Source organism: Gambusia affinis, linkage group LG14 (genome assembly GCF_019740435.1).
Source record: "Gambusia affinis linkage group LG14, SWU_Gaff_1.0, whole genome shotgun sequence".
Lineage (NCBI taxonomy): Eukaryota > Metazoa > Chordata > Actinopteri > Cyprinodontiformes > Poeciliidae > Gambusia > Gambusia affinis.
The window spans coordinates 12,182,018-12,209,876 of record NC_057881.1 but is presented as its reverse complement, the minus strand read 5'-3'; the positions used below and the strand labels follow the sequence as shown (position 1 = coordinate 12,209,876).

At 39.2% G+C, this 27,859-nt stretch overlaps 3 protein-coding genes and 1 non-coding gene across 6 annotated transcripts; 3 read left to right on the top strand and 1 right to left on the bottom strand.

Moving 5' to 3' along the window:
- The first annotated feature begins 867 nt into the window (after positions 1–867).
- On the top strand, positions 868–10,884 carry LOC122844193 (14-3-3 protein beta/alpha-B-like). Of its 2 annotated transcripts, none has more exons than XM_044139421.1 (6): positions 868–1,010; positions 3,122–3,417; positions 4,761–4,884; positions 6,311–6,474; positions 8,264–8,359; positions 9,534–10,884. In XM_044139421.1, the coding sequence occupies exons 2-6, from the start codon at positions 3,127–3,129 to the stop codon at positions 9,609–9,611; spliced, it is 753 nt and encodes a 250-aa protein (XP_043995356.1). In that variant the 5' UTR covers positions 868–1,010; positions 3,122–3,126; the 3' UTR covers positions 9,612–10,884. The 2 variants fall into 2 exon arrangements, with proteins under 2 accessions (XP_043995356.1, XP_043995357.1); XM_044139422.1 differs by lacking the exon at positions 868–1,010 and adding an exon at positions 1,017–1,385.
- A 2,373-nt stretch (positions 10,885–13,257) lies between these two features.
- LOC122844190 (polyadenylate-binding protein 1A-like) lies at positions 13,258–22,042 on the top strand. The gene is made up of 14 exons (XM_044139418.1): positions 13,258–13,950; positions 16,332–16,525; positions 16,855–16,970; positions 18,336–18,475; positions 18,563–18,657; positions 18,770–18,907; positions 19,168–19,263; positions 19,355–19,721; positions 19,798–19,908; positions 20,002–20,147; positions 20,227–20,311; positions 20,415–20,545; positions 21,464–21,563; positions 21,658–22,042. Exons 1-13 carry the CDS (start codon positions 13,758–13,760, stop codon positions 21,554–21,556), a joined length of 1,905 nt encoding a protein of 634 aa, XP_043995353.1. The 5' UTR covers positions 13,258–13,757; the 3' UTR covers positions 21,557–21,563; positions 21,658–22,042.
- Positions 18,961–19,097, top strand: LOC122844286. The gene has a single exon (XR_006372848.1). It is a non-coding gene; the product is annotated as a small nucleolar RNA SNORA5 (small nucleolar RNA).
- Positions 22,043–22,130: 88 nt separating the features above from the next.
- Positions 22,131–24,503, bottom strand: LOC122844191 (type-4 ice-structuring protein LS-12-like). 2 transcript variants are annotated; one of them, XM_044139419.1, is made up of 5 exons: positions 24,314–24,503; positions 23,833–23,933; positions 23,199–23,267; positions 22,718–22,835; positions 22,131–22,467 (listed from the first exon to the last, which is right to left on the bottom strand). In XM_044139419.1, exons 3-5 carry the CDS (start codon positions 23,245–23,247, stop codon positions 22,266–22,268), a joined length of 369 nt encoding a protein of 122 aa, XP_043995354.1. In that variant the 5' UTR covers positions 23,248–23,267; positions 23,833–23,933; positions 24,314–24,503; the 3' UTR covers positions 22,131–22,265. The 2 variants fall into 2 exon arrangements, with proteins under 2 accessions (XP_043995354.1, XP_043995355.1); XM_044139420.1 differs by lacking the exon at positions 23,833–23,933 and having other exon boundaries at positions 24,314–24,501.
- Between the last annotated feature and the right edge of the window lie 3,356 nt (positions 24,504–27,859).

Genomic DNA, 27,859 nt, shown 5'->3' with positions numbered 1-27,859 from the left:
ATCTATGTCTGTGATTACACCTACGTTCCCATCAAAACCTAGCCATGTTTACAACACTACTCCAAGAACGTAAAAGAGGTATGTCATAAGGAAAATAGTTCTCCATGGCACTCTATGTGTAGGGAGAGCAAAAAGTATTTTAGGTTGCATTTTGTTTTGTACATTTTGTCACAGGTCAGTCCTACATCAACACTGCTTTTTTCCAAGCAGCTTCTGAATAAATATAGACTGTCTAAGTAATAGTAGGCAGATCAGGCTAGCACGATCCTTTTCTGCTTGGCTTCACTTTTACAAATAGTATATTTTTAAATAATATAAAACATTTAACATTCTCTGGAGTTTTTGTCCTGTGTTCTATCTCTTTGCTTTAAATGTGCCTAAATCTTTAATTCTAGCAAGAAAAACCTAGTTAGAATTTAATTTATTCTGTCAAAGGTAATTTTCCATTTACACTCAGAATATGACATTATTATGTTATTAAGTATCAATAATCATACTTTTTACATTTACTACACTGCTATTATCGTGTTCAATTTTATTTATTATTATTAGTAGTAATATGGTTCTGTCACAAAGTCTCTTTCCTACTGTTACGTCTTCCTAACTATATAAACAAGGTTTTTTTTAAATTGCTTTGAGTGAGAAAGGGAAAAACCCAGGGATTGTTTGCTAACGAAGATTGAAAGGAGGATAAGAAAATTTTGTTAAATATTTATTAGTTAGAAATGCATTGTAAAGACTTGGGCGTGTAATATCTTCCTTCAATATTTTTTTTAGATTTAGACAAAAAAGAGGAAGTTCAGCTAAAAAGATTTCCGATTGGTCAAAAGGCGGTAAAAAAAATTTGCCTGTAAATTTGGTTACCTAGCAACATGAGCCTGACGTCATCCGTCCCGGTGCGACCCTGCTCCTGTGCGTTTGATTGGAGGGAAACCCCGTGGATGAGCGGGAGAGAACATCAGCTGTGCGGCGGTGGCATCAGGAGCGACATCGTTTAAAGACATTCACAGGTCAGTCCTACATATTTTTTTCGTTTTTACTACTGATGTACGTTTCCCAAGACATTGTTGAATTCCCTTCGCACGTCATGAAGTCGCCGTGGGCTCCACGTTGGTCGCCGTTTTTGTCTGGGGTCTAGGTGGAAGTCATTGATGCTCCGCTGCCCAGTCATTGTTCGGCGTCTGCTGAATGAGCAGCGCCAAGCTGCTGCTCGTTAACGCGTCTGTTCTTGCATTCGGCTTTTTTTTTTTTAAGAGGGTAGCTTGTGGGTGTGTCGAATACGTATTTGTGAATGAAGCGACTTAAAACCGGACGGTTAATAGGAGCAAAGGCAGCAGCACCGTTGTTTGCCGGAAGGCGAAAAAGGGCGTTCACTGTGAACTGAAGTAAGCTAGGCTCTTTAATCATCTCACCGTTGAACGCGTTCAGTGAAATTATTCCTATTTTCTCCATGTGAAGTATCATTAGGCGCTGAAAATATAACATATTCATTTATGAAAGTCATCACTAATCTTGTCGGACATGGTTCGACCTCAGTGGGCAGGTGTGTGTGTGTGCGTGCGTGCGTGTGTGTGTGTGTGTGTGTGTGAGAGAGAGAGAGTGAGGTAAAACTGGGTGGGCGACATTCCTCAGAAGGGCGCAGGTGTGTGCTGGGAATTCTTCCTGTTAATGGTCGTTTGATTTAGTCTTTTTATAAAGCTGGGATGACTCATAGCTTTAAAGTCTCTTATATAAGAGATGGGAATTTTATTGAATGAAACATCCTGGTCATCCACTTAAGTGCTCTACATGTTAAAAAAAATAAAAGTTCCAGCGCAATATATCAGTTGCCATGTTGCCAGGGCAGTAGGACTTACATGGCGTTTGGGTTACTACATTTGTTATTCTTGTCCAATGTTGGCTTTAATTTTTTTGTCTACCAGCTAAGCCCCTATGGAGACTCATACACTCCATTCTTGTATTGCTAGTTAATAAAGAAGTCGATTGGTCACATATTGGATAGCTAAATCTACACTGGTACAGTGTAGATATACCGGCTACTTTTATAATACATTCAGACAGAAGTGTTCTCTCTGTTATGTTGTTTTTCTGTAATAACTGATCAGACAGAAACTAATACTTTTACAAAGTTTTTACTTACTTTTAAAAAAATATATAGTTCTTTGATCTTACTGCTAAGAGAGTCCCATAGGTATTTATATTTGTTGATGTGAAGCTTTCTGTAAACACAAGGTTTTCTTGATTCAAGACGAAAGCAGTCATTATTCTTATATTGCCGAGTAGCTTGGTTAGCATTACTGACTTTGAACAGCAGTCTGCGTGTGTTGGTGGTTTGCAGGCTTTAGGCATGCTATTTTAGATGGTAACCGCTAAGATTTTCCGTCACGTCACTCCTGCAGTTTAAAGTTTGTATACTGAGATGCCAAAATAAACACTTGGATGATCAGGGTATTCTGTGACAGTATGGTACATGGAGTAAAGAAGCATTGCCTCTTCCCCGCTGGTTGCTGAGCACTGCAAAAGAAGGCTACTAAATGTTTGGAGATGCCAACATCTCCAAATCCAGTATATTTGGACAGAGGCTAAAAGCTAAGGGAAAATGTGTATGTACAAATCAATGTCCTACTGTAAGCTTCTTTTTTCTGTGCTCAGAAATTGAAGTATAATGTGACAAAAATTGCATGGTGGATGCAGAAAATTGTCCTGCAGCAGCCAAAATTTACCTCTATTTTAATGAAGAAATGCGCTTTCCTATTTTAAACAGCTTATTCCATCTCTTCTTTGTGTAAATCTATCTGTGAGACGACAAAGCAGGTGATTCAGTGTGAATAATAACAATAATGAACTAAGAAGCTGCTGTGTAGATTTACTCGCAAAGAGTGGAACACTGAAGGGATTGGAGAATGGAATAGAAATATCCGTCACTGTCTGTCAGTGGAGAAATTTAGCTGCTGTGCATGATGTCACAGATTTCTAAAACATTTGTTACACAAAGAAAATGTGTTTACGTTATTGTAGCTAAATGTAAAAGTTAGTTCATGCATCAAATCCAGCACTCACCTCTGGTTCCTGTTTGTCCTTGAATTCCTCTTCTCTGTCCTTCCTTCCTCGCGCTGCATAGAAGCCATGGCAGACAAGGGAGAGCAGGTACAGAAGGCCAAACTGGCCGAGCAGGCTGAGCGCTACGACGACATGGCCGCAGCCATGAAGGCTGTCACTGAGGAGGGCTCGGAGCTCAACAACGAGGAGCGCAACCTGCTCTCGGTGGCCTACAAGAATGTGGTGGGAGCCAGGAGGTCCTCATGGAGGGTGGTCTCCAGCATGGAGCAGAAGTCAGACAGCACCAAGACTGCACTGGCAAAGGAGTACAGGGAGAAAATCGAGAAAGAACTGAATGACATCTGCAAGGAAGTTTTGGTAAGGAAAGGTTGAAAGAAAGAATAAGCAGGTTTCTGATTAAACTATTGGAAAGTTAGAGATTCAGAGATTTATTTGCATGCAATTTGAAGATGAATAGATTGCTGGGATTACTTAGTATATTGCTTATCAAGTTTTCAAAGACTTGAAGCAACCAGGATTATCTCCGCACTACAAATTTTCTTTTATGCCTACTCAGTCGTTTTAAGATTATTTTGTGCTATGTCAACAATTAACATGTAGAGCAGTAGCAGGAAGAGGCTCCTCATTGGATACTGCGGTGGCATCTACTGGCTGAATGTGGTACTTAAACATAATGTTTTAGGAGTGTAGAATAAAGAGAGAAGTCCAGCATGTCATCCACAGGGCAGATTTATCCCCAGAAGTGCCTCACAAGGCTTTACAGTTCCTTTTTAAATTAAATACTTGCTTCTACACCTATATGTCAGGAATATACTTTAGGCTCCATTGGTCAGTGTTTCTTTGAATTCCAGCTAGTTTTTAATACAGGCAGGGATATTGTATTTTACTATCAGTCCTCTAAATAAATTCAATGTCTTTTGAAGAAGAGAGAGATTTGCCACAAGAGAACACAGTAAGCATGTGAAAGAAGGGGCTCTGATAAAATTAACTACACCTCTTCAGCTATGGTGGCAGCATCATGCTGTGGGGATGAGAGTTGATGAGGAGGTGGGGGTGAGTTAAGCTAAATACAATTCAATCCTGGGAGGAAATCTTCTGGAGAATGGAAAAAGTAATTGTGACAGACTGCTTGTAGGAACTGTATTTGACTGCAAAGTTTTTGGTGCCATGCAATAAAGCTCATCTTTCCAATTATATTATCGCCCTCTTGGATAGATTGTCACTGAGCTTTATGGCTGCAACTGATAGAGGTCCTAGTGACCAAGATCATAAAGGTCATGGAAAGCAGTGGGGACATTCAGGATGGTAAAGGAAAATTTGATTGATATGGGAAGGGTAGTTTGAGTTTAAGCTATTATGCATAAAAGAGGCTCTTAATCTCTAAACTTGCAAAGCTGGTGGCATCATGTCCCAAAAGATTTTCATCTAAAGGTGGTTCTACAAACCATTGTCACAAGAGGGGAGCTGAACATGTGACTAATTTTATTGTTCTATTTTATAAAAATGCTAATTTCACTGGAAAGGTGTGCCTACCTGTGTGAGTGGGCATGACTCAAATGGCTCTTTTTGTCAGTGTGTTTTAATATTGCTCATCTGCTTTTAAGAAGGTGATAGTGCTTTATTTAATTCATATTTTCAAACTTTTTATTTTTAGAGTTTACTATATCATTGCATTTAAAGTTTCACCCTTTACTCTCCAGGATTTACTCGACAAACATCTTATCCCCAAAGCTACGCCCGCTGACAGCAAAGTCTTCTACCTAAAGATGAAGGGAGATTACTACCGATACCTGGCTGAGGTGGCAACTGGAGAAGATAAGGAAAGTAAGCAAAACACAACTTCATGCATTGCTTTATATTTAGCGTGCTGCTAAAACCTAGATCTGCAGTCAGTTTCTGTGTAATGGTCTGTAGCTCATTTGTCAGCTTGAGGGGATGAATGTGTTCTGATCAGAGATCCTGTAAATCCTCCATATTGTGAAGACTTGGCGTTTTTCAGGTGTTTGTGGGCAGAATACTGACATCCTCTATGTCCTTGATCTACATCTGTCAGCTGTAGTGCAGGGATGGGCTGCTGCAAATAGAGCAGCACCATACTGATGGCTGCTTTTAATCAACAGGATTTATTCCTAATTTTCTACTGCAATGTGAACTGTTTGTTTCAGAAAGCAACTTCTATGTAAATCACCTATAAAGTGTGAAGGGAATGGATTATTATTACCTCTGTAAATCTAAAACAATTCCTTTTGGTTGGGTGTAAGCCCTGTTCAGTCATTGATCTGTATTTCTCCAATCTTGTAAGCATCTTAAAGAAAAGCCTTTTCTCACCAGGCTTTTCTTTAAGCCAAGCCTGGTTCCAGGGCTTCTAAAGCTACCTAGACTGCTTCAGTGCAAAGATAAAAAATACCAACACAAATTACATAAGTCTTTGCAAAAAAAATGCCCCAATGTCATTGACTTACTCGTTTTTAACTCGTACTTTGATTGGATGTTGGTTTCCATGAGCTCACCTCCAATTCTTTCCCCTGGCATCAGTTTGGTGCTGATGGAGACAGATCAACATTCCCAGCCAATACTAGGCAGTGAAAATCTGTAGTGCCCATTTGGTGGAAAACTCCTCCACTTATCAATTAAAATGGGGCTTTGTATTTCAGAATTTTACCAGTACTTTTTTTTAAAAATCATAACAGAAGAGCCAAGATGTGTTGGATAGTTTTGAGGTCTCAAACTCCAATCTGCAGTATTTAATTTATTTTTATTTAGAAGCACCGCAGGTTTAGCATACGTGAATCAAAAAGTTCATTTACTTTCTCAGCCTTCATTCAAGTTCTACAAAGTCCTGCTGATGACCTAATTGATTTTATATAGATGTGCTACACCAGAAACTCATACAAAAAGCTGCAGGACTCCAGTACCCAAGGACTAGAGTTTAAAACCTCTGTTTTAAAATACGTTGCAGGTAATAAAGGAAAATAATAGTAAATTTAGAAATCATCTATGTATTCACAAATGCTTAAGTCCAAACAAATAACAGGGAAAAAATACATCAGTTTAAAGGATATGAGATTTTCTTTAGAAAGCTACTTTTACAATGAATTTAGACATTTGGACTTAACATCACTAAATGGATGTAAATGTTGCTGTTTGGACCCGATGCATAGTAGTATCCAGATGTTTTATATGCCTTTATATGTTTTACTTCCTTTGAACACATGTATTCTCACCTGATTAATCATCTTCTTTCACGAAGCCATCATCAACAACTCACAAGAGGCCTACCAGAAGGCATTGGATATCAGCATCAAAGAAATGCCTCCCACACATCCGATCCGTCTGGGCCTCGCGCTCAACTTTTCTGTTTTCTACTACGAGATCGTCAACTCGCCTGATAAGGCCTGCCAACTGGCCAAATCGGTAACAATCCCCTCTCCAACCACACACCTGTTTTAGTTTCATTTAACCAACTTAACCTGTGGGTTTTTATAAACTAATGTTGAGAACTGCTGCTTACCTGACTCACACTTAAAGCATTTGTTTGGAAAGATGTTGATGCAGTGGACATGCAGCTATTTTAATGAGGGATCGACTAAATTCAGCTGGGAAAAACATTATGGATGTGGAACTCCAGAGCTTTTGCTTCATTTTCTTCTAAAGTGAGAGGTACTGAATATAAGAAAGACATGATAATGTTCTTTAAGCCAAGCTTGATGGCTCTGTATCTCCATGTTTAATTTGGAACTGGAATTTCGAGCATTGACTAATGAAGGTTTAAATTTCCAATATTTTTGCATTAAATCATTTTGTATTCTGTAGTATGTGGAATCTCATGCTGTTTCTTACTCAAGTTATGTTTTTATAAGCATCCTGACAGTTGCTGTCCACTGCTGTCCACTTCATGACAGCAGTGGAGAACCTCTGCTGTCATGAATCCAAGCTCAGATGATGTCCTCAGTGATCAATTAAAAATTACACTAAAACTATTGCTAAAGTTAATTGAACAAGTTAATAAACATGAATTCATTATCGGGTTTAATATCTGAAAAAAAGATTTACTTTTGACATTTTCTATGTTATTATGGGAGAAAAAACATTTAATAGGAAAAAACTTTTGAATTTCTGGGCTGCTTTTAAAAAAGGCTTTTTATATTTATACTCACATCTTGCCTTTCAATTGTCTCATCAGAAGTTAAATTTTTGTCCAACTCATTTAGGTTGAGTAATTTTACAGAATATCCACAAATGGCTAAACATGCATTTAAAGATTACATACTGAAAACATTCCTGCTTTTTTGCCCCTAGAGTAGCGTTGCTTCATAAGCTTGTTGTGGTGCTGTCCCTAATCCGGCAAGGTTGATTAGAATTACCAGGTTACCTCCTCAACATGAGATCAGGTTCTGCAGAAAGGACCTATTGTCCATTCTTTCGGTTCAGGTGTGCTGAACTAGGGGAACACATCTAATACACACAGGACAGTGGCCCTTAGTGACTGGTTTTGATCACCACTTTTCTGCACTTGTGGTTCTTAAATAGGGTCTGGTGGTTTAGATGCCTAAGAAATCATTACTTCTCCTATTTTTTTAAATTTTTACAAACCTAACAAAGGAAACATAGATCATCAACCATTCTTTAAACAATCTGTATCTTGGTCTATAATAATTTACGGGTGATCATATATAGAACTTATGTAAGTTGGTGCAGAAGCTGTTTAGGAGACAAGCAAAAGTTTGTCTTCTGTTTTATGCATGTTGACTTTACACCCTAAAACCAACCTCAGCATCATGTTTCATGACCAGTCGAAGCTACAGATGACAAACCAACCTACTAAATTTATTCAAATATCTAGAGTTATCAAAACTCTAAATTTAAGTGGAAGTATGAAATGGACAACATGCTGAAATGGTGAATAAAGGTTCTGTAATTCCAGCTTTGTAGTTTTGGCTGCACCATTGATCATAAAATATTCTGAAACATGAATAGAAAACATGAATTGGTATCACAACAAACTGAATTCACTTTGTATGTGAAAGTCTGAAGAGTGGACAATAAACTAGAATCTCAAAAAGTTTGTCTTCTGTTTTATGCATGTTGACTTTACACCCTACTACAAATCTTGTGTTTGAGCAGTCTTGAAAAATTTGAGACTTGTGTATTTTATTTAGTTCCCCCATTTAGCCATTAAATATGCCCCTCTTGTCTCCTGCAGGCCTTTGACGAAGCCATAGCCATGCTGGACACTCTCAACAGTGACTCCTACAAAGACAGCACCTTGATCATGCAGCTGCTTCGTGACAATCTGACAGTGAGTGACTCGCATCATGTTGACCTATATGTAAAAGTATTCATACCCTTTGAACATTTGCCACATTAAAACACACAAACTTCTGTGTATTTTGTATTTGGTGGAGCAACACAATGTAGAGTATAATTGTAAAATGGAAACAGGTGATTAATTGGAATTAGATCAGAACTTTGACTGGGCCATTCTTATACATCCATGACGATGCTTGACTCTGAATCATTCTGCTTGGATAGATTATTGTGCCAGGTATTTATTTATTTATTTTATTGTCTGATCTACTTTTGAAAAGCAGATCAAGGTCCAGTATATTTCACTGGTATGGTCCAGTGAAATATGCCATATCCATATTTCACTGTAAGGATACTGTGCTCAGGAAGACGTGTAGTAGAGGTTTTCTGACAATGTTTTGCATGCAGGCCAATTTGCGTGTTTTTTGGTCAGGACTCCATATGTGCTGTCTTGCCCACGTAGCTTATGTCTAAGTGGAAGCCAGACATAAAGTGTGTTTTCTTCAGCAATGGCTTTTATCTTTCAACTCTTCCAAACGCTAGCTGTGCAGTTGACAGATTCTCCTACATTATTTGTTGTTTTCTGCAGCTCCTTTTCTTCGCCTCTTAACTGTTTAGTGCTGTCCTTTCCAGGTCTTTCTTTGTAAAGGGCTGGAGAATTTGTTTGCCTTTTTTTTTTTTATTTAGTCACCAGAAGAACATTGAGTTATTGTAGCGATAAACTCTACATGATTGCATCTGGTAAGCTCCATAATTAAAAGTATCATTGGGGTTGTTAGTATTTCTCTTTGTTTGTTTTTATGAGAGCAGTAATACTGCATCATAGATTGATCATTGCTCATGTGTTTTAGTAGGTTGTATTATAACTGCTTTAAACTTCTCCATTTCTTTGTACCTGGCCTGTCCGAGTTACTGGTTCATCATTCGGTTTGTTCTTTATTTTGGGATATCAGAGTAACATCTTCTGATTTTTGAAACCAAATCTCAATCTCTTAACTTTACAATTGTGTTCTACTTTGTGTTGGTCTGTTCCCTTTAAATTGAAGGTTGTGCTTGTAAAGTCACACAATATGACAAAGGTGAGTGTTTATTAATGCATTTGCTCTGTAAAAGCTGATTTTGATCAACGGTGCTCAACTCCGTATTCCTCTGGCGCCTCGTTGCAGCTGTGGATGTCGGACGCGCAGGGAGAGGCAGAGGAAGAAGGAAAGGAGACTGAGCAGGAGCCGGCAGCCGAGAACTGAACTACAGAGAGACAACGGGAGAAAAATAAAACACATTTTTTACCTCTCACCAGCCTAAGTTGTGTGCGTGGTTGTGTGTGTGTGCATGTGTGCACACACATGCACAGAGATGTATGTTTACACTCCACTGACAGTGTGTAAAAGTACAGGATGTGTGTGCAGATGCATTGAAGTGTGTGCGTGAGTGAGTGTGTGGTTATTGTATGAGCACCTCCACAGAGAAAAGAATGGAATAGACTTGATTTCCTTTTGAACATTATTATTATTTCGTCAACCTGTGTATTTTTGTTTTGTCGACTTTAGGTCCCTCCTCTAGGTCTGCCCCAATGATCTGTAACATTTATCAGTGTAGCAAGCTGCTGCTGTTGCAGGAAAACAAACAAGACAACCTCTAATCTGTCTCTCTGGACAATTTCTGTTTTTACTTGAACTAAACAACCTTTGTAACACTTTGGTCCACTAAACTTTCTCTGAAACCACTGTAAAACGAGGACAGGGTCCCTAAATGTTCCATCTGACAGTAAGCAGTGATTGTACACTATTACAGGTGAAGATCTGTCTCTGTAGTGCTTGCATCAATCCCGCCCTGTTGGTGTCCCTTGTAGTGTTAATGGATGGTACATGTTTCAGGAAGTGTTTTCTGTTTGGTCAACCGCTTACACTTTGGTCCATTTGTTAAGCGACCTATTATCAACGGTGAAATGTGTAATCTTTGATTTCCTGCAGTTGTGCATACAACATAAAAGGTAACAGCCTAATACGACGACAACTTGATTAAAAATGGCTCGATACTGTAACCTTTTGATATTTTAACTCTTCAGCGGTGCAGAGGATACTTTTTGCCATGCGCTTTTATGTGGCTTTCTACTCTTTTTCTATTCAGGTATTCTTTTCTATTTTAATTTTCTGTATTTTATTCCCTTTGACTCCTGGAGAATGTATGTGGTTCTCAGTAGTGTGGTGTGGGGGTTAGGCATGTTTCAAAACTGGCAGTTTTTGTTTAGTATTTAGCTTTAACCTGGTGTTTTAACATATATTTACCTTTTTTATGGGAGTAAATCATGATGTGGAGTAATAAGTGAGCATAGAAATTGTCGTAGAAAGCTTCATTAAAAGCCATTTTGTAGTTACAAAGTAGTGCCAGTTTCTTCTAATTACAGTATTTTGGTTTAAAAGAAAAGGTGGGATACAGGATACAGAATTTGCAAGTTACACAATGAGTGGATTATTTGGTTATGTGCTTTCATGTAAGTGGAATTAAAGCATTCAAACTTGTGTTGCTTTGTCTGTATTGATGAATCAGCTTTTTTATATACATTGTGCCAGCTACATTTACAATTTATAACTCCCTTTATAAGTTGCTTTTACCTGAGCAGCACACAGTCAGAAAAAAAATAATTTATTGTACATTTATTCAGTAGAAAACAAATCCTGCTCCAATGAATAACTTTAAAACAGAGTTATTGCTGTCACAATTGAATCTTGTGCCAAAACCGCCACAATTCAACAAATTTTATAGTTAGCAGCAGGTTTTCCATTATTCAGTCAGTGGACAGACTCATGAAAGAATAGCGACTTTGTATCTGATGAGCCATTTCTGCATTGGTTTGGATCATCACCACCAAATGACCCAGTGATGGCCCATTTTCACTTTACTGAAGAGTCCACCAGATTTAGATTTGAAAAAGTTGCTCTTGAGTTTCAAGTAATTATGAATGTTTCGTGTAGTCTATCAAGATTCTCAGGGCATTTGGAAGTGAACAGCCACAGCATTACACTTACTCCACCATGCTTGACAGTGAACACGAGGTGCTGTTCCACAGAATCCTCCGTTGTTTTATGGCAAACCGACAGCTTAGTGTTTGCTATATCAAAAGTTCAATGTTACTCTCAGCAGGTCAAAGTTTTGTTATAATCACAGCAGAGATTAACGCACTTTACATCTGCAGGAAAAAACTTTTCGGATATTTCTGAGATAACACAATAAGTGACAAAAAGCTCTTCCTTCTCTGCCAAAGTAAAGACATAATTTAAGGCCTGTGAAGCTGAAGGCAGATTCAGACAGATGGTTGGTTTTCACCAACAATGCTGCCCTCTGCTGATGATTGCTGCGGATGTCGAAAGACGGGAGAAAATAGTTCATGCATTCCAGGAAAGACTATCATATACTATCTAAAAACCTGATAACTTTATCTTTAAGGATACATGTATATTATGTTGTGTAACAAATATGGCCTAGAAACATTTAATATTTGCTTTTAACAGCCTACATAAGTAGATTTGTGCTTTCTACAAATTTTATATTCAAAATCTAGCATTATTTTTTGATTGATTAGATTCTAAAAATTGGCACAGTTTATCTTTTTTTTTTTGCAACTTTATCCAGTTGTATCTTCTGTTATTGACTTAGAGGCATTTAAGTCTTTTGAACCCTTCCTGTCTGTATGTTATCTATGTTGGCATCAATTAGTCACAGTTTTATTAATTAGTTTAATTCTAATCAATGGCTTTTCTAATCAATGGCAACTGTTTTTTTGTTGTTGTTTTTTTCTTAGAATCAAGTCCTGTCTTTTTGTCACTTTTATGCCCACATCTCTTCACAATGTTTCAGTGCACCTTATGTAGTCTGCCATAAATCCTCAGGTTTCACTGCAAGCCTTCAGCATTTAGTCAAATCTGTGCATTGAATTCTTATGTCAGTTGTCATCTTTGCATAACTGCAAACCTACCAAGAAATTACACCTGAAACAGTCATGTGTTGTTGAGTTTCACCAGTTCTCCCTCAGTTTGTCAAAGCCTGTAATATTGTGTTATGACCTAATTATCCTTTAAACTTATCCACATCTTTATCCTTGACCTGCCTGCTATATCCTTTGGTCTCTGTGATGCTATTTCTTCACTAATATTTTCTAAAAGCTTCTCACAGAATTGTATGCATCTTTAGATTAAAATTTAAGTGTCTATTTATAGACTTCTGAAGGATTATTGATGACATTTATTTTTATTTTGGGGTATTAGAATAAAGGAGGCTGAATACAAATTCTTGTCACACTACCATTTTCCTCCTATGGTAGGAAAATGGTACCATAGGAGGAATCTATGGTACCATAGGTTCCATATACACTGTGCAGTATTTATTATATAGTGAATAAATACTATGTAGTGTATTTATTCACTATACAGTGAAATTTGTTGCTGTAAAAGAATAAAATTAGTCAAGTTTAGGAAAATAAACCCTTTTACAAGGTACTCTGATATTTTTATGTGGGCTCAGTCTTTATTCAAATTTGAAATTAGAGTTTTAGGTCTTGGTTTATAAAAAAATAGGACTTGAAATAGAATGATAGGTTCAGAAATGTATTGTTTTAAGTCCTTTAAACGTTTGGGAGACTATGTAGTAGATGCCATCCACAAAGAACCGATAAGTATTCAATCATTTATTCAGTTTCACTTTACGGCAGGTTAGTGGTGACATAACAGTAAGTTAGTATTCGCCTTTTAAACACGTTTTTCAGGATTCCACCATCATCATCATCGTGCCTACCCTCCTGGATAACACCCCTTTCCTCCTCAGCGGCACTGCAGGATGATTGGTCCATTTGTGTGACGCATACGTCGATATATAGTCAAGCAACCTCCCCTCTGCTTCCTTCCCTTCAACCCCGGCTGTCAGTGCTGTGTGCGTGCGTGTGTGCTCTGAGCTCGCTCATCACACATTCTATAAAAAAATAAAAATACAAAAAAAATTTCAAAACATAAAAAATATAAAAAATCTTTTTCTTTCTTTCTTTTTGTAACAAGTCAGTGAAGAGGGAGTAAAGACGGTCGAGGACTGACGGTAACGTACCCCAACGTGTCGGATTTTTTTCAGTCGTTAGCTTTCTCCCCCTCTTTTTCGTTTGTCAAATTTTAAAGGGTCTTTTAACTCGAACTGAAGTCAACGTTGTGTCGTTTTAAAACACTTGAATTAGACGTTTTGACTCCCAACTGACAAGTCAACGGTTGTATAACGTTTACAATTCGGCATCAAAGGTCCTACCGACGATACCGACCGTTAGCAACTTTTTCCCCCCGTCTTCTTTCCCGTTAACAAACTCAAGCGTAGTCCGTTTATAACCGCTAGTCTCGAGGAGGAGAGAAATAAGGATGAACCCCAGCGCTCCCAGTTATCCCATGGCCTCCCTGTATGTCGGGGACCTGCATCCAGATGTGACCGAGGCCATGCTGTATGAGAAATTCAGCCCAGCCGGAGCCATCCTCTCGATTCGGGTCTGTAGGGACATGATCACCCGGCGTTCCCTCGGATACGCCTATGTCAACTTCCAACAGCCGGCGGACGGTAAGTCTGATAATACTAAACCATTCAGATAAAATGTCTAATAAATGCAGTCATGCGCTTTAAAGGGGCTGTCAGTCAGAGAGAGAGGGGGCCAGGCTGTGTGAACTACATGTGACTGCGGTGGGGTCTGGTCCACTGTAGCAGAGCAGCGCCACATCCTGCCTGCCCTGCCCACCTCAGCAAAGTAAAAGGGCCCTGCTGACTGCCAGATCTGTTCTGTTCTGTCCGGGCAGCACCCCAACTGTAGTGCTGACAAATTTACCTTCCAATCCCCAGAAAATGATTGCCAACAGTTTTAAGTTGTTGAATGGACTTCTGTCTGTATGAAAAAGGCTAAAAATGTCATTGCTACTTCACTAACACAAGTCATTTGTTTCATAAAGGTTTGACGTGCTCTTTAGCAAGCATTTTCTGCATGTTGGTGATAAGAGGGTGGGCCTGTTTTGCCCTTTTGATCCCTGTGGGTGTGTTTTTTACACAGAGCTGTGAAAATTGATTCTGGGTAATCTATCACGAGAAGACTTTAGGTTTTTAAACAACGATTGTGTATAATAAACTCTTTCAGGGAAAAATTTATGTAAGAATAAGTCTGTATAAATAGTATTGAGAAACATTACATTATTTAACTGTTTTTAAAATTTATTTAAATCTATGGCCACAGGCAGTTGAGAGCATGGGGAATCCAAAATGTCTACAGTTGATTTATTTATTTTTGTCCCATTCTTGTAGCTGGGAATAGACAAAAAAAAAAAGAAAAATCAGACCAAGAAAATAAAAAAAATATTTGTTTAGTAAGGCAAAAATGAAAAATCCTTCTTATGAGTCCACAATGATGAACAGATTATTTTCCAGAACTCCCCCCCACCCCCATTACTCAGTTCATTTCATTATGTTTAGATTATTATTGAGCAGGTAAAACAAACTCAGAAAGTTTAGTTTGTAAACATTTTTATTGACCTAAATCATTTAAAACTCCCTGAATAAATGGCTTAATAATGCCAGTGCTGCTAGATTGGATGAAACCGCATTGTTATTTTGTAAATCATAAATTTGGCATTCATTTATGCTTCATACAAGCATGAAATAAATGTTTGAAATATTAACACAGTCAACCCTGCTCTTGTGGGTTCAAAATTCATAAGACAGGTGTCCAGTTTTCTCAGCCAAAAAGTAAAAGTAAGGCACTTTTTTTAATAATAATAAAAAAGAATATTAATGGAAACATTTCAACAAACACGTTTTTTTTAAAAAAAGAAAAAAAGAAAAAAAAGAAGAAAAGTAGAATAATTTCCAAATGTTGTAGTTAGAGAACTGTACCATGAGTTTCATTTAGAAATCCACAACAGTTGAGTTTGACGGATTTTGGCCGTGTTTTTAGCTGGGAGTCATATATCCTGCCTGTTTTGATGCAGGCATGAACTGAACTGATTGCAGTTCGGCAAAAGTCTGTACATCAATCACCAATTAAAATCAGGTGTGCTGAGTCGTCTAAAACCTCTAAAACATGCAGGACTAGGGGCTAGGGGGCGCTGTGGACGCTGGACCGGAGGTCGGCGGTAACGTGACGCAGTGCTGCTGGGACTGGTCGAACTGTGCCAAACAAAGAATGTTGATGTTATTTGAGAGTTGGCACTTTTGTCTCATCAGCATTCTGTCTAAGCACTCCTGTTGTTAGCAGTTATTTGATTTATACCTCTGGTCTGTTTTAAGGGGATTTCTGATTTTAATGCTACATGTTAGCAAATAGTCTCAGCTGAGGAGTGCAATGGGGACACGGATGGGTCAAGAATCAGAGTTACAACCTTGACCTCGTTGTGGGCTGAATTATAAGAGATCACAACTGTACGTCATATTTTGTGATAAGAAAATAAAGCTTCAAGTCAAAATTAAACTATGTAATTTGATTGTTGGAATGCTGAAAAATAAACCAAGTAAGCAAAATATTTCCAGAATGCAGTCTGATGAGTAAGGCTGTCTGACCAGAGAAGTTTTAAACTACCGCTCCCTCTTTTTCGTGTTCTAATATTTGTTCTCGCCGCAGTTTATTAAAGTTCTTACGGTAACACTCACTGATAAGCTTGTTTTCTGTCATTTTTGTGGAATTTCTAAGAAGGGGAAAGAAAGAGGCCAGTGGCGCTCCTAACAAACAGATTAGGACAAGTTCTTGTCCCTTGAGTGTATTTGAGTTGTGTCAAAAATCTTTGTCTTTAAAACGATTGAAGTTAAAAACTTTATGCTTGTTTTTCAGATTAGTTAGGAAGTAGAAACATTCCCTAGCACACTTTAATGCTTTCCTTTGTGAATTTAGCATTACATCAGTGACTAGTTCATATAGTTTATATTAAGTGTTAAATGAGTAAAATATCTGCGTCCTCTTTTAGCTGAGCGCGCTCTGGACACCATGAACTTCGACGTGATCAAAGGGCGGCCCGTACGCATCATGTGGTCGCAGCGTGATCCGTCTCTGAGAAAAAGTGGCGTGGGAAACATCTTCATCAAGAATCTTGACAAGTCGATTGACAACAAGGCTCTTTATGACACCTTCTCTGCTTTCGGGAACATCCTGTCCTGCAAGGTAAAGCTTCGCTGTCTTTGTCGACTGTCTCTCTGGTTGTAGCATGCTACGTTTGCAGCTGGTGATGTTCACTCATTAAGCTGTTTGATGTGAGTGTTTTCTAGATTTTAAGTTAATACTCAATCATGACACTAACGCATCAGAACGTTGCTTTTTACTTTGATATGGTAAAATGATGTAAAGAGAAAAGTTTGGTGCTCATGGTGGCCATGACTGATATCGCCAGGTATGCTCTAACATGAACAAACTGGTTCATGTTTGTTCCAGCATGTGTGTGTGTATATGTGTGTTCCTTCAAGCAGCACATGTCCTCTCTGTCTCTGTCTCAGGTGGTTTGTGATGAGAATGGCTCTAAAGGCTACGGCTTTGTGCATTTTGAGACTCAGGAAGCTGCTGAACGAGCCATTGAAAAAATGAACGGCATGCTGCTCAATGACAGAAAAGTGTAAGTAGATGTTTTTAAGTGGCTCTGAACTTTTGGAGACTTCAGAAAGCTTCTGGCACAATCCTGGCTGTGACTCACTATCATTGGGAGAACTGGGAGTCTGTTCAGCTCCCGTTATTGGCTGGCTCCGTCTCTGCTACTCTTTTAAACTGATCATGGTGCATAAACTGTTTGACCGCTCCATATTAAACCAGGTTCTAAATGTTTATCAGATCATTTTTGGGTTTAAAAAACAAAAATAATTTCCCCCTAAGTGTCTTCATAAAATATGTATGGAAATTTTCAGATGAGTCACAATGTAGCACCACAAACTCTTAAAGCAAGTCATATCAACTTTACTCGTATAGCTAATTTAAAACAAAATTGACCAGAGTTCTGTGGAGTAAAAGATTAAAAGGAAACAATTACATAATAAAAAATCTATATATTTTAGTAATTTATACATTTAAAACACTGAAGGGTAGAACAGAAATAGATTATTTTGACAGAACTGAGACCTGTTTCTGTTTACAGCCAGTTCAGCCTCATCATATTTAATATTCTGAATACTTTGCCTTTTTGTTCATCAATGCATAAATAACACATGCTTTAGTTTTGTAGTGCTGGAAATGGCACTTTATAAATAGAATCCACTTATTTATAAAATTTGTTGTCTCTCTGCTGCCTTTTTCCGTTTTTTCAGTCCATTTGACTGACTAGTTGCCTGAGTGGGTTAATGTGCAGAAGCCTGAATTAAATTTAGTCTGCCTGCTTTAATTATATCACTTATTTAGTGGTACAGAATAAATACAAAAGTTTTATTATAAACATTTAACACCGGTAATGCGTTTCTGAGGAAAAATAATAATTTTGAGTTGTCAGTTAATCCAAAGATCAGCCACTAGATTATTCAGAGAAAGTGATTCTTAGTCCATACATTTCTTCAAGTCTCTAGACTGATTTTATTCCTATTTCTCCTAATTTTAGTCTCCTTAATCCATTCCTGGACCAGTTTTGATCCATGTTTGAATTATCATCTTCTTAGATTCCTAATTTTTAAAGTAAAATTGAAATATGGTTTGAATAATGTCCTCATTATTCCAACCAGTTCCTTCTCTACACCAGAGCCATGCACCCTCAGCATACCGCTGCCACTACCATGCTTCACAGCTGGTACAGTGTTCTTTGGTTTCAGTCCTACTTGTAAATATTCAGCCAGAATTCTGCCAGGAGCTTGTTGACTACAAAAAGCCGGCGGTCGAGAGGCAACAGTCTTGATTCTACCATGTTAGAAATGTGATTTAATCTCAACAGACCAACATTATTGATGTTAGTTAGTTCCTCTAAATGCTTTTTTTCTTTTTTTTCTTCTTTTTTTCCCTGCAGGTTCGTTGGCCGTTTCAAATCTCGTAAGGAGCGCGAGGCTGAGTTGGGCGCCCGGGCAAAAGAGTTTACTAATGTTTACATTAAAAACTTTGGTGACGATATGGACGATGAGAAATTGAGAGAGCTCTTCAGTAAATACGGTCAGTCCAATTTTCTTACTGCTCCTTGAAGATGCTAGTAAGACTATAGGAGTTCTGGTCGACAACCTTGTTGTGTTTGCTGCTCAGGAAATGCGCTGAGTACCCGGGTCATGACAGATGACAGCGGAAAGTCCAGAGGCTTCGGCTTCGTCAGCTTTGAAAGACACGAAGACGCGCAGAAGGTTTGACTTGAGACAAACACGACTCTCGTTTTTAGTAACCGCAGCTGGATGCTTTTTTTTTAATTTAATTTAATTTTTTTATGTCATTTTTGCCACAAATTTCTAATTTCAGGCAGTGGATGAAATGAACGGAAAGGACTTGAACGGGAAGCCCATCTACGTCGGGCGTGCTCAGAAGAAGGTGGAACGACAGACGGAGCTGAAGCGCAAATTTGAGCAGATGAAACAAGACCGTATGACTCGCTACCAGGTGAGCATAAATATTTCCAGGATCAGATGCCGTCTCTGCTCACGGAAAGAAACTGCAGCTTTGTCAAATTCAGTGCTCCCTGTGCAGTTGGGTCCACTGGCCAAAATGGCTGCAACAGCAACTCTTCAGCTCATGGGCCCCACTTCCCTTTACCTTGGGTTTTGGGGACAACGATGTGCTGCAGACAGGAATTTTACGTTTTAACCTGTTTATTATTGCTGAGCTGCTTTTGTTTTCAAAATATTTGTTCTTATTGATAGGGTGTCAACTTGTATGTGAAGAACCTTGATGATGGGATTGATGATGAGCGCCTGCGGAAGGAGTTCTCCCCATTTGGCACCATAACCAGTGCCAAGGTTCGACCTTTTACCTTTCTTCTCCAAACTGAAATGAGCTGCGGATCTCTTCAGGAGTTTCACGTTTGATTTTTTTTTTTTTCTCTATCAGGTCATGATGGAAGGCGGCCGCAGCAAAGGCTTCGGTTTTGTCTGCTTCTCGTCCCCGGAGGAGGCGACCAAAGCCGTGACGGAGATGAACGGGCGCATCGTGGCCACTAAGCCGCTGTACGTGGCTCTGGCTCAGAGGAAAGAGGAGCGCCAAGCCCACCTGACCAACCAGTACATGCAGCGCATGGCCAGCGTCCGCGCCGTGCCAAATCCCGTCATCAACCCCTACCAGCCGGCCCCGCCCTCCGGCTACTTCATGGCTGCCATACCTCAGGCCCAGAACCGCGCCGCCTACTACCCAGCTGCGGGCCAGATGGCTCAGCTGCGGCCGAGCCCACGCTGGACGACCCAGGGGGTCCGACCTCAACGTGAGCGTTTTCATAAAACCTTACCTGGGCCTGATTGTCCGTCTGACAGTTCGTTAATCGTTGATGTGTCTCTCAGACTTTCAGAACATGACCGGTGCCATGCGTGTGTCAGCGCCACGTCCTCAGACCTTCAGCACCATGCGGCCCACAAATCAGGTCCCTCGCATGATGTCCACCCAGCGTGTCGGTCAGTCTAGTCGGCACAAACCGGTTTGGTAATGCGTTCTGTTCATGTTCATTATCTTGCTGATTCTCTCTCTCTGTTTGGCTCCTCCTGTAGCCGCTCAGACCGTGGCTCCCCGACCGCCTGCCGCAGCCACGGCAACAAATGCTCCAGTGCGCGGAGTTCCTCAGTACAAGTACGCCGCTGGGGTCCGCAACCCTCAGCAGCACATCACCTCCCAGCCACAGGTCAATTTGCAGCAGGTAAGGCTGCTGCCATCTCTGTAGCAACAGTGGAGAGTACAGCTGTGCCTGTAATAACTCTGGGTCTCTCACCACTCAGCCTGCGGTCCATGTTCAGGGACAGGAGCCTCTGACCGCCTCCATGCTGGCCGCCGCTCCGCCGCAGGAACAGAAGCAGATGCTGGGTGAGCTTCACTGACGGCATTCAGAGCGGATGCTGTGGTTTCTACAGAGCGTCAGTGGGGGTTAATGGGCTTTGATTCTAAATCCTCTCCATCTCTCTCATAGGTGAGCGTCTGTTCCCACTGATCCAGAACATGCATCCCAGCCTGGCAGGCAAGATTACTGGCATGCTGCTGGAGATTGACAACTCAGAGCTGCTTCACATGTTGGAGTCCCCAGAGTCTCTCCGCTCCAAGGTAACCGCTCGGGTTTTCTGATACAAACAACTTGTCGTTGCGAAGCCACTGTACGTCGCACCGGAATTTCACTGCTGTAACATAAGCCGTCATCATGAATATGACAGAGTTGCAAAAGTATTAATTTCCTTTACAAATTTTTTATTTCGTCCTATTTAAAGCACAAATTTTCATGGATTTTGTCAAGATTTTACTTGAAGTAGAAATGGTGACAAAATCTGTATGATAACAGATCAGGCTGAGACTCTGGCAAATGGCAAAGAGCAAAGCTTTATTTTGTCTGCAGATGGAGAACAAACAGCAGCGAGCTGCTCTGAGTTCTGATTTGAAGCTGCAAGCCCTCACAATATATGGAACTCATGTTACACAATGTGGTCACTCCAGTTTCAGTCACGTAACCACACTGGAGGGTCAGTTAACCCCTTGGATGATAAACATCTTCTTGTTCAAATATGCAAGTTTCCAAAAAAATCAGGTTTGCTAATGGAGCAATTGTGCATAACAAGAACATTGTCAGACCAGAATATCCAGCAGGTACAAACATTTCTTAAAACTCTGAGCTGGTGATATTCCATAGAGAAACTTATGACGACTCAGCGCTTATTCCATCTCACTATATCTATCCAAACTATCTGTTCTTTTCTGTTAACAAATACTGGCGCCTTGCTGTCGCTATCAGCCTGCTGCAGTTGCTGCAGGGACCCCTCTGACTGGCCCTGCAGAAAGTCTCTAGCCTGCATACTACTAATGTGGTTAAATGAGTAAAGGAATTAAATAAAATTAAGAGAAATAATAAAACAATTTTTACTTCACAGCAACAAAAAACATGCATTCATATGTCGCTGCATATAAATCACTCTATAAAAGAGCATTGGGCTGCTGGGGTGTCACCGATGTCAAACACAAATATCTGTGCAGGTGGATGAGGCTGTGGCTGTGCTGCAGGCCCACCAGGCCAAGGAGGCGGCTCAGAAGACTGTGACTAACTCAGCTGTTGTCCCAAGTGTTTGAGCCCAAGGTACACATTTAAGATCCGTTGCTGCTGTTGTTCCTCTGCCGAAAGCCGCCTGAAAAACAAATGTCTAACTGTGATCGTTCTCCCTCCTCCGCAGGAGAGGGCAACCTTGAGACGAGCTTCACGCACAGAAGAAGGGTTTAAAGAAAAATGTTTAAAAAATAAGCAAAACAAAGTAAAATATGTTAAATACAAAGTTAAAAAAAAGCAAACGATGGAAACAAGTCTCCAGCCAGTCCTGTAACACAAGGTCTGCTTTTCCGAGCTAAAAAAAAAAAGAAAAAAAAGAGGAAAAAAAACCTAAAAACAAAAAATAATCAGTTTGAGACATTTTAGAGGAGAAATATACGAGAAATGTAAATGGGAGCATTCCTTTCTGCTATTTTATCCCTTTTAAATGTTTGAACGTTTGAGCTTCCGAAGCCTGTTATTGTGAAAGTTTCCTTTACTTTTTGCTTGCTTGAATAAAAGTTCTAAAGTAATCCATCTGCTATGTTCTCTTGTCTTCCCCGTTTTGCAAAGCGGATCAGAGCAATGGTTAATAGAATCCACAAAATACAGACATGGGAGTAATGTTTTATATTTTCTTTAATAGTTTTAAATGTGTCAATAGGATAATAAATATGTTTGAGAAGCTAATGCACGTCTGATACAATTCAACTCCTACGACCAGAAAGGTGGCGTTGCAGTTTAAGACCAGTCGGTTTATTGGCTGCTGGGGTTGACGTGCTCCTCCAGCATCTGCAGGATGGACTCCATCTTTTGCTGCAGGCTGGCGATTAACGGGTTCACGTTCTCCTTCACGTTTTCAGTCACGGGTTTGAAACGTTCCTCCATGTCCTGCAGCTGACCCTGGATCTTCACGGCCAGGGGCTCAAGCTCCGTTTGTCTGTCCTCCACGAACGACCTGAGAAGCGAACGGAGCATCATTTTTGCGGTTTGCTGGAGCTCAATTATCGCAACGACACACGACGAATGGAGAAATGCAACCAAGGTAAATTAGTGATTACTTTGCACAACTGGCACAAATATTTCCTGCGTATGTTGCAAAGAAGATCTGCACCTGCCTTACATTTTGGTTCAGGAAGGAATTATAACGTTCAACAGATTAAATACAAATCTAACATGTTCAGTATGAGTTCTGAGTTTTTACTCACTCGGCGTGTTCCTTCAGCACTGGCTTGTTCACAAACTCGCGAAAGTCGTGACTGATTTTAGCCTTTATCTTCTCGATGTACTGGCTCATCCGATTGGCTCCGTCTTCAGCAAAGCTTCCTGCAGAAGAGAGCCAGTAAGTAAGATTTTTATTCTATCATTTTTTTTATCAATGTCTCCTATTTATTTTGCATCATCCTCCAGTTACTCACACTCCCCAAAAACACATTTTTGTAAAAGACAAAAACAAAGAAAACAAATTTTGTTTCAGTTTTTGAAAAGTAGTTAAATTATCTGTCACTAATGAATCTACACAAAATAGCTTACCCTGGAAAACTTTGCTCAGATTTATTTGAAAAGAATATTGTTACCAGAACTACTTCAGTTCATTATTTCTTGACTTTGATTTAATCACATCTTTAACGGAAAGGCTAATAAATGTGGAGGATGAGGTATTTCTGAATATGAAAAACTGATATTTACCGTGTGTCACAGTAAGAGCAAGAAGGACTGCAATCTGAAACTGTTTCATGGCTGCTGACTTGATTAGACCTATATTAATAAAAATAAAAAAACATGATTTATAATAGTATGTTTGCAGTTTTAGCAATAAATAACTGTATAGACACCTATGGATGAAACCACAAAAACATTGAATTCCTCACTGACATTAAAATGTTCCCGTTTTAAGTCAGCAAGAACTAGAATTATTTTTTTTCTTAATTTCAGGATAATTAGAAGTTTTTAATTAGATTCTTCAAATTTATATAGGTTTATATGAGCTCTTTATGATGCCTCAAGTTATTCTGGAAAACCAAATGGGTGCATAGAATATTTGGCGGCAGACCTGAAAAGGTGTTTATGTTCAGGTTAAAAGCCATTTTTACCAAATGCTAAGGACATGTTTGTGAACTTCAATGTTGAATTACTCTGGCATTTAAATCATTTTAGTAATCTTCGCTAACTTGAAAGGGAAAGTTTTGGTCAGATTTGATATCAAACTGTAAAGTCTTGGGTATCTGCTTATAGCATAAGGAAACCATCTTCTGTATTTGTAATACTCTGTAAACCTCTAGTAAGTTTAAACTTTAAAAAGCAACACCATGTAACTGTTTACCTTTAGACAAGATTGTGTTAAGAAAAGATTCTTGTAGCTTAATCAGATGAGTCACTGACCAAACTTCCCTGGAAATGTCCGTCAGGTTTCTTGCCTCACAGCTGTAAGATAAATATTTTGAGACGCGTCTCACTCAAACTTGTAAATAAAAGTTTTGCAGAGATTTGTGGTTTCCATGTTTTGTTTGAGCTTTGGTGGTGTGATCCTAAAATTTCTATAAAAAAAAAAAAAAAGAAAAAGAAAAAAAAAAAGAATTTTAGCTTCAAACCTGCATTTAAACATATTTTTTCCTCCCTTTCACAGCTCCTTTAAGAGGAAATATATCCTTCTTTACAAACCATCCCGTCAGCTCTGAGAGAAATATTTGAGACCGAATGTGGAATTTAAATCTTCATTGCTGCAACAACTAAACGTAAAAAAAACCCCAATAATAATTTGTATCATAGTAGCAAAAAGATAAAAGAGGAGAAGTGAGACTCACCTGTTCTTTGGATGTTGGTGTTTGGACCAGATGGTGCCTCTGTGCTGGACTCTCGCACCTCTTATATCGCGGCGTGCTGATGCGGCTCCTTCGTCCTGTGAAGCTGATTGGATGACATAAACAGATAAAGAGAAAACTGGGCACTCACAGTTCTGACTCTACCTGCAAAGTGTGCCAGCCGGGCCAAACTGGAACAGAGGTCCAGCAGTCCCTGTGCTGACTGACCAACATTCTGCACGAGTCTTATCTAATATTAGATTAAATTCAACCCAGAATCATCAGGGAGAACGCCGGCGTACGGACACTCTGGAGACATCTCTGATAAGTGGCAGAATATCTCGGGTTTTCATTTTGTGCTTCTCTGACGCTGTGTTGATTTTGTCGGGCTGTAAAGTTCCCTTGGCTAGGTTTTAAAAAAAAAAGAAGAAAAAAGTAAATAATTTTGAATTCAAATGTTTTTTATCAGAATAAAATAAAATAAAATATATATATATAAAAGCCTCTTCAGAGCCCCCAGAATCATTGGATGCAACAACTCACACATTACCGCATTGCTGATGTTGATAAAATCTCATGTTTACCTTCTTCCAAAGAGAAAAGACTCTTTAGCATTTGGAGCTATAGAGATGGGGATGGAGAGCCCCCTTGTGGTGACTCATGGTCATAGCAGCCTAATTCAGTTGTAAATAGCTGCAGATCATATTCCACTTTAACCACTGCATAGGTTTGCAAACTGTTTTCTTTTGGCACAAAGAAGATACATTTTTTTATCATTCACTCATAGCTTCAATAAGGAAATTGAGATATGGGTCACCAGTAAATTATATGAACAGCTCATCAATCACACACAGCTTTAAGGCACCATCTTTATAAGATGCTGGTTTATTCGGGTGTTGATGCTCAAAGTTCACATCAAAAAATGTTCATCTCTGGGACACAGAAGTCGCCTCCATTCTGAATGTTAAATTGGCTGGACATTCCCATGCTGTGTACTCTTGTTTAGAGTCACTTAAACAAATCATCATGACACCTTCAGACATCTGGAAGTTGAACGCAACGATGAACCAGACTTTTGGAAGTCCACAATCCTCATCTTCATGCCTTGGCTGATTCCTTTTGATTATTTTCCCGTGATGATCTCACAGGAAAGCGTTGCCATAAATGCTTCCACTGAACTCAAATACTATCAATTAACCTACCAGACGTTTACAAATCCATCAGCCTCCTCTTGATTTCCCCAAATTGTTTACAGTTAAAATAATTTCACAGATTCTGCTGTAAACTCCTACATCTGAAGTACAACGAACCGATCTTTACTTTCTCATAGTTGCTGTCAGGCTGTTCTCCACTCACGCTACAGGTTAAAAGAAAATCAACTTGTGTTCAGATTAAATTATGTGAGAAACGCCCATACAGCATAATCTGCCTAAGTACCCCAACCATCTTGAGCTCCCATTCTACTGTTGGGGAAAAAAAACAACAAAAAAAAACACATGTGGTGAAGTTTCAAGAATCTGATTTCTGCTTCGATTGAAACCAGATGTGGGAACGAGGAGCATGTTTTCAGTCTGATATTATTCATGGGGTCTGAGTGGAGGTATGGGGGGGGGGGCTGCTCACCACCACTCCTGCATGCCTGGCTATGTTGTTGGAAGTGGAAAAGGCTTCGGCTGTTTTTGTCTCTTGGAAACATTAGCTCCTAAAGAGCTCTGGAGACAGAAGGGTCTCCTCAGTTGTAATGCAAGGCATGTGAGGCGGCCTTGACCTGATTAAAGCGTGAACAGAAAAGAGGTGGTCAGACCAGAAAAAAAAAAAAAAAACAAAGCACTGCAAGATGCAGTTATATCAGCTGAGATATTGGCGTCATATTGACAAGACGTTAAAATCAGGCCTTGAGTTTGTCCTGTGTTAAAGCTCTATGGACTTATCTTTGACCCGGAGAGACTCGCTAGCAAACATGTGACAGAAAAAACATGAAGGTTTATCACACTGAGATAAGTCCTGATATATACTGTAGAAACAGGACTAGCATCCAATTGTGATGAAAACTTTGTCCTGTTTTCCACAGATTGTTTAGTGTCAATAGTTGACATGAAGATAATTTATTTCTGATAGGGTTGTAAGATTGGCCAACACTTTGTTTCTCTTCTCAAGTAAATCTACATTAATATTTCAAAAGTATTCACAACTCTTAATTAATTTCACATTTTGAAAAAAAAGAATTCTGACAAAGATCTGAAAGGTGTGTCATGTGTTTTTACTGAGATTCATTCCACACATGTGGACTTTATTTATTAATATGCTGACTTCTGAGAGCAATTCATTTTGCCTGAGTTTAAAGTGGTTGCACTCCACATGTTTTAGATTTTTAATTTATTTATTACAACTATCTGAAGAGAATTGGATGAGTTGCAACAGAGATATCGCTTCTTTATTTTAAACCTAAGATATTTTGTGTTCAGAGATGAGTTGAAATCTTTACTTTAATGTTGGAGCATCTTAGAGAAGATTTAATAGTTGCTGCTCTTGTTCCTCTTCTGGGCCTCTCCCCAAACCACTGAGAGGGTGAATAATTACCCAAGATGCAGAACGTCGTAATGTTTTTATTTTTTTAATTTAATTTTTTTATAGGAACCACAAGTGGAGGTCCCGTTTCCTCTTCAAGTAGGTGGTCCTCTAGCTGAGTTACTTCCAGTTGGTTCTGACAGATTTTATCGGTTTGAAGAAGCAATCGGTAGTATTTTTGACCGTTAGCAAGTAAAACTATGTTGCTTTGTTTCCGAGTTTAATCACATGGCTGAGGAGCCGCGAAGCCACACTGTAGGTTGTTCATAGTTGCTGCCAGAGGAGAACAAGGGGAGGCTCAGATTTCTTGGCCTGAGATTTTTCTCCGACTCTCCGGTGCTGCGTTCAGGGGCCGCAGAAAACATTGAAATTACCAAACACGTGGGGGATAAAGGAATGATAGTCTGCTCTGACTTCCAGTTGGAAATAAAACAGCGTACTTGTATATTTACAGCAACCATATTGGACTTTAAAGTCAAGGTTGGAGAGAAACATATTTCTAAAGTTGTAATTCTGAATTCAGGAGGACATAGGCTAATTGTTTATGAATTGGCATTAGTGATCAACTTACCCCAATTCCACTGTTTTGAAATTAGGATTTCAATGTGACTATATGTTTGGAGTATAAGATCTGGATTGAACTGGTTCAAAGTGTGTTTGTTGAGTGCCGGGATAGACAAAGATAATCGGAGTAAATACAGATTTCAATTACTTTTTTAGATTATCCTCGATTTGATCATTGTTATGAGCTGAAACAAGTATGGCAACCCCCCCCCCCCTAGACCTGTCACAATGCACAACTGCAGATGAACTGGAATTGTTTGTCTCTAGATGACATTTGTTGTGACCTAAATGAAACTGAATTGTATTAATTATAAGTAGAGTTCACACTGCAAAAACATAACATTTTAAGTAAATCTTAAGTATTTTGGTCTTATTTCTAGTGCAAATATCTTAGTGGAGTGAAAATAAAATAAAACT

Bases quoted from the DNA above. Each gene is read 5' to 3' on its own strand.
- LOC122844193 (XM_044139421.1), top strand. From the start codon at position 3,127: ATGGCAGACAAGGGAGAGCAGGTACAGAAGGCCAAACTGGCCGAGCAG. The intron at 4,885-6,310 runs GTAAGCAAAACA...TCTTTCACGAAG, and splicing joins AACTGGAGAAGATAAGGAAA to CCATCATCAACAACTCACAA. The intron at 6,475-8,263 runs GTAACAATCCCC...TGTCTCCTGCAG, and splicing joins CCTGCCAACTGGCCAAATCG to GCCTTTGACGAAGCCATAGC.
- LOC122844190 (XM_044139418.1), top strand. From the start codon at position 13,758: ATGAACCCCAGCGCTCCCAGTTATCCCATGGCCTCCCTGTATGTCGGG. The intron at 19,909-20,001 runs GTCAGTCTAGTC...CTCCTCCTGTAG, and splicing joins GATGTCCACCCAGCGTGTCG to CCGCTCAGACCGTGGCTCCC. The intron at 20,312-20,414 runs GTGAGCTTCACT...TCTCTCTCATAG, and splicing joins GGAACAGAAGCAGATGCTGG to GTGAGCGTCTGTTCCCACTG.
- LOC122844191 (XM_044139419.1), bottom strand. From the start codon at position 23,247: ATGAAACAGTTTCAGATTGCAGTCCTTCTTGCTCTTACTGTGACACAC. The intron at 22,836-23,198 runs GTAAATATCAGT...TCTCTTCTGCAG, and splicing joins TGCTCTTACTGTGACACACG to GAAGCTTTGCTGAAGACGGA. The intron at 22,468-22,717 runs GTGAGTAAAAAC...TTCGCTTCTCAG, and splicing joins GTGCTGAAGGAACACGCCGA to GTCGTTCGTGGAGGACAGAC.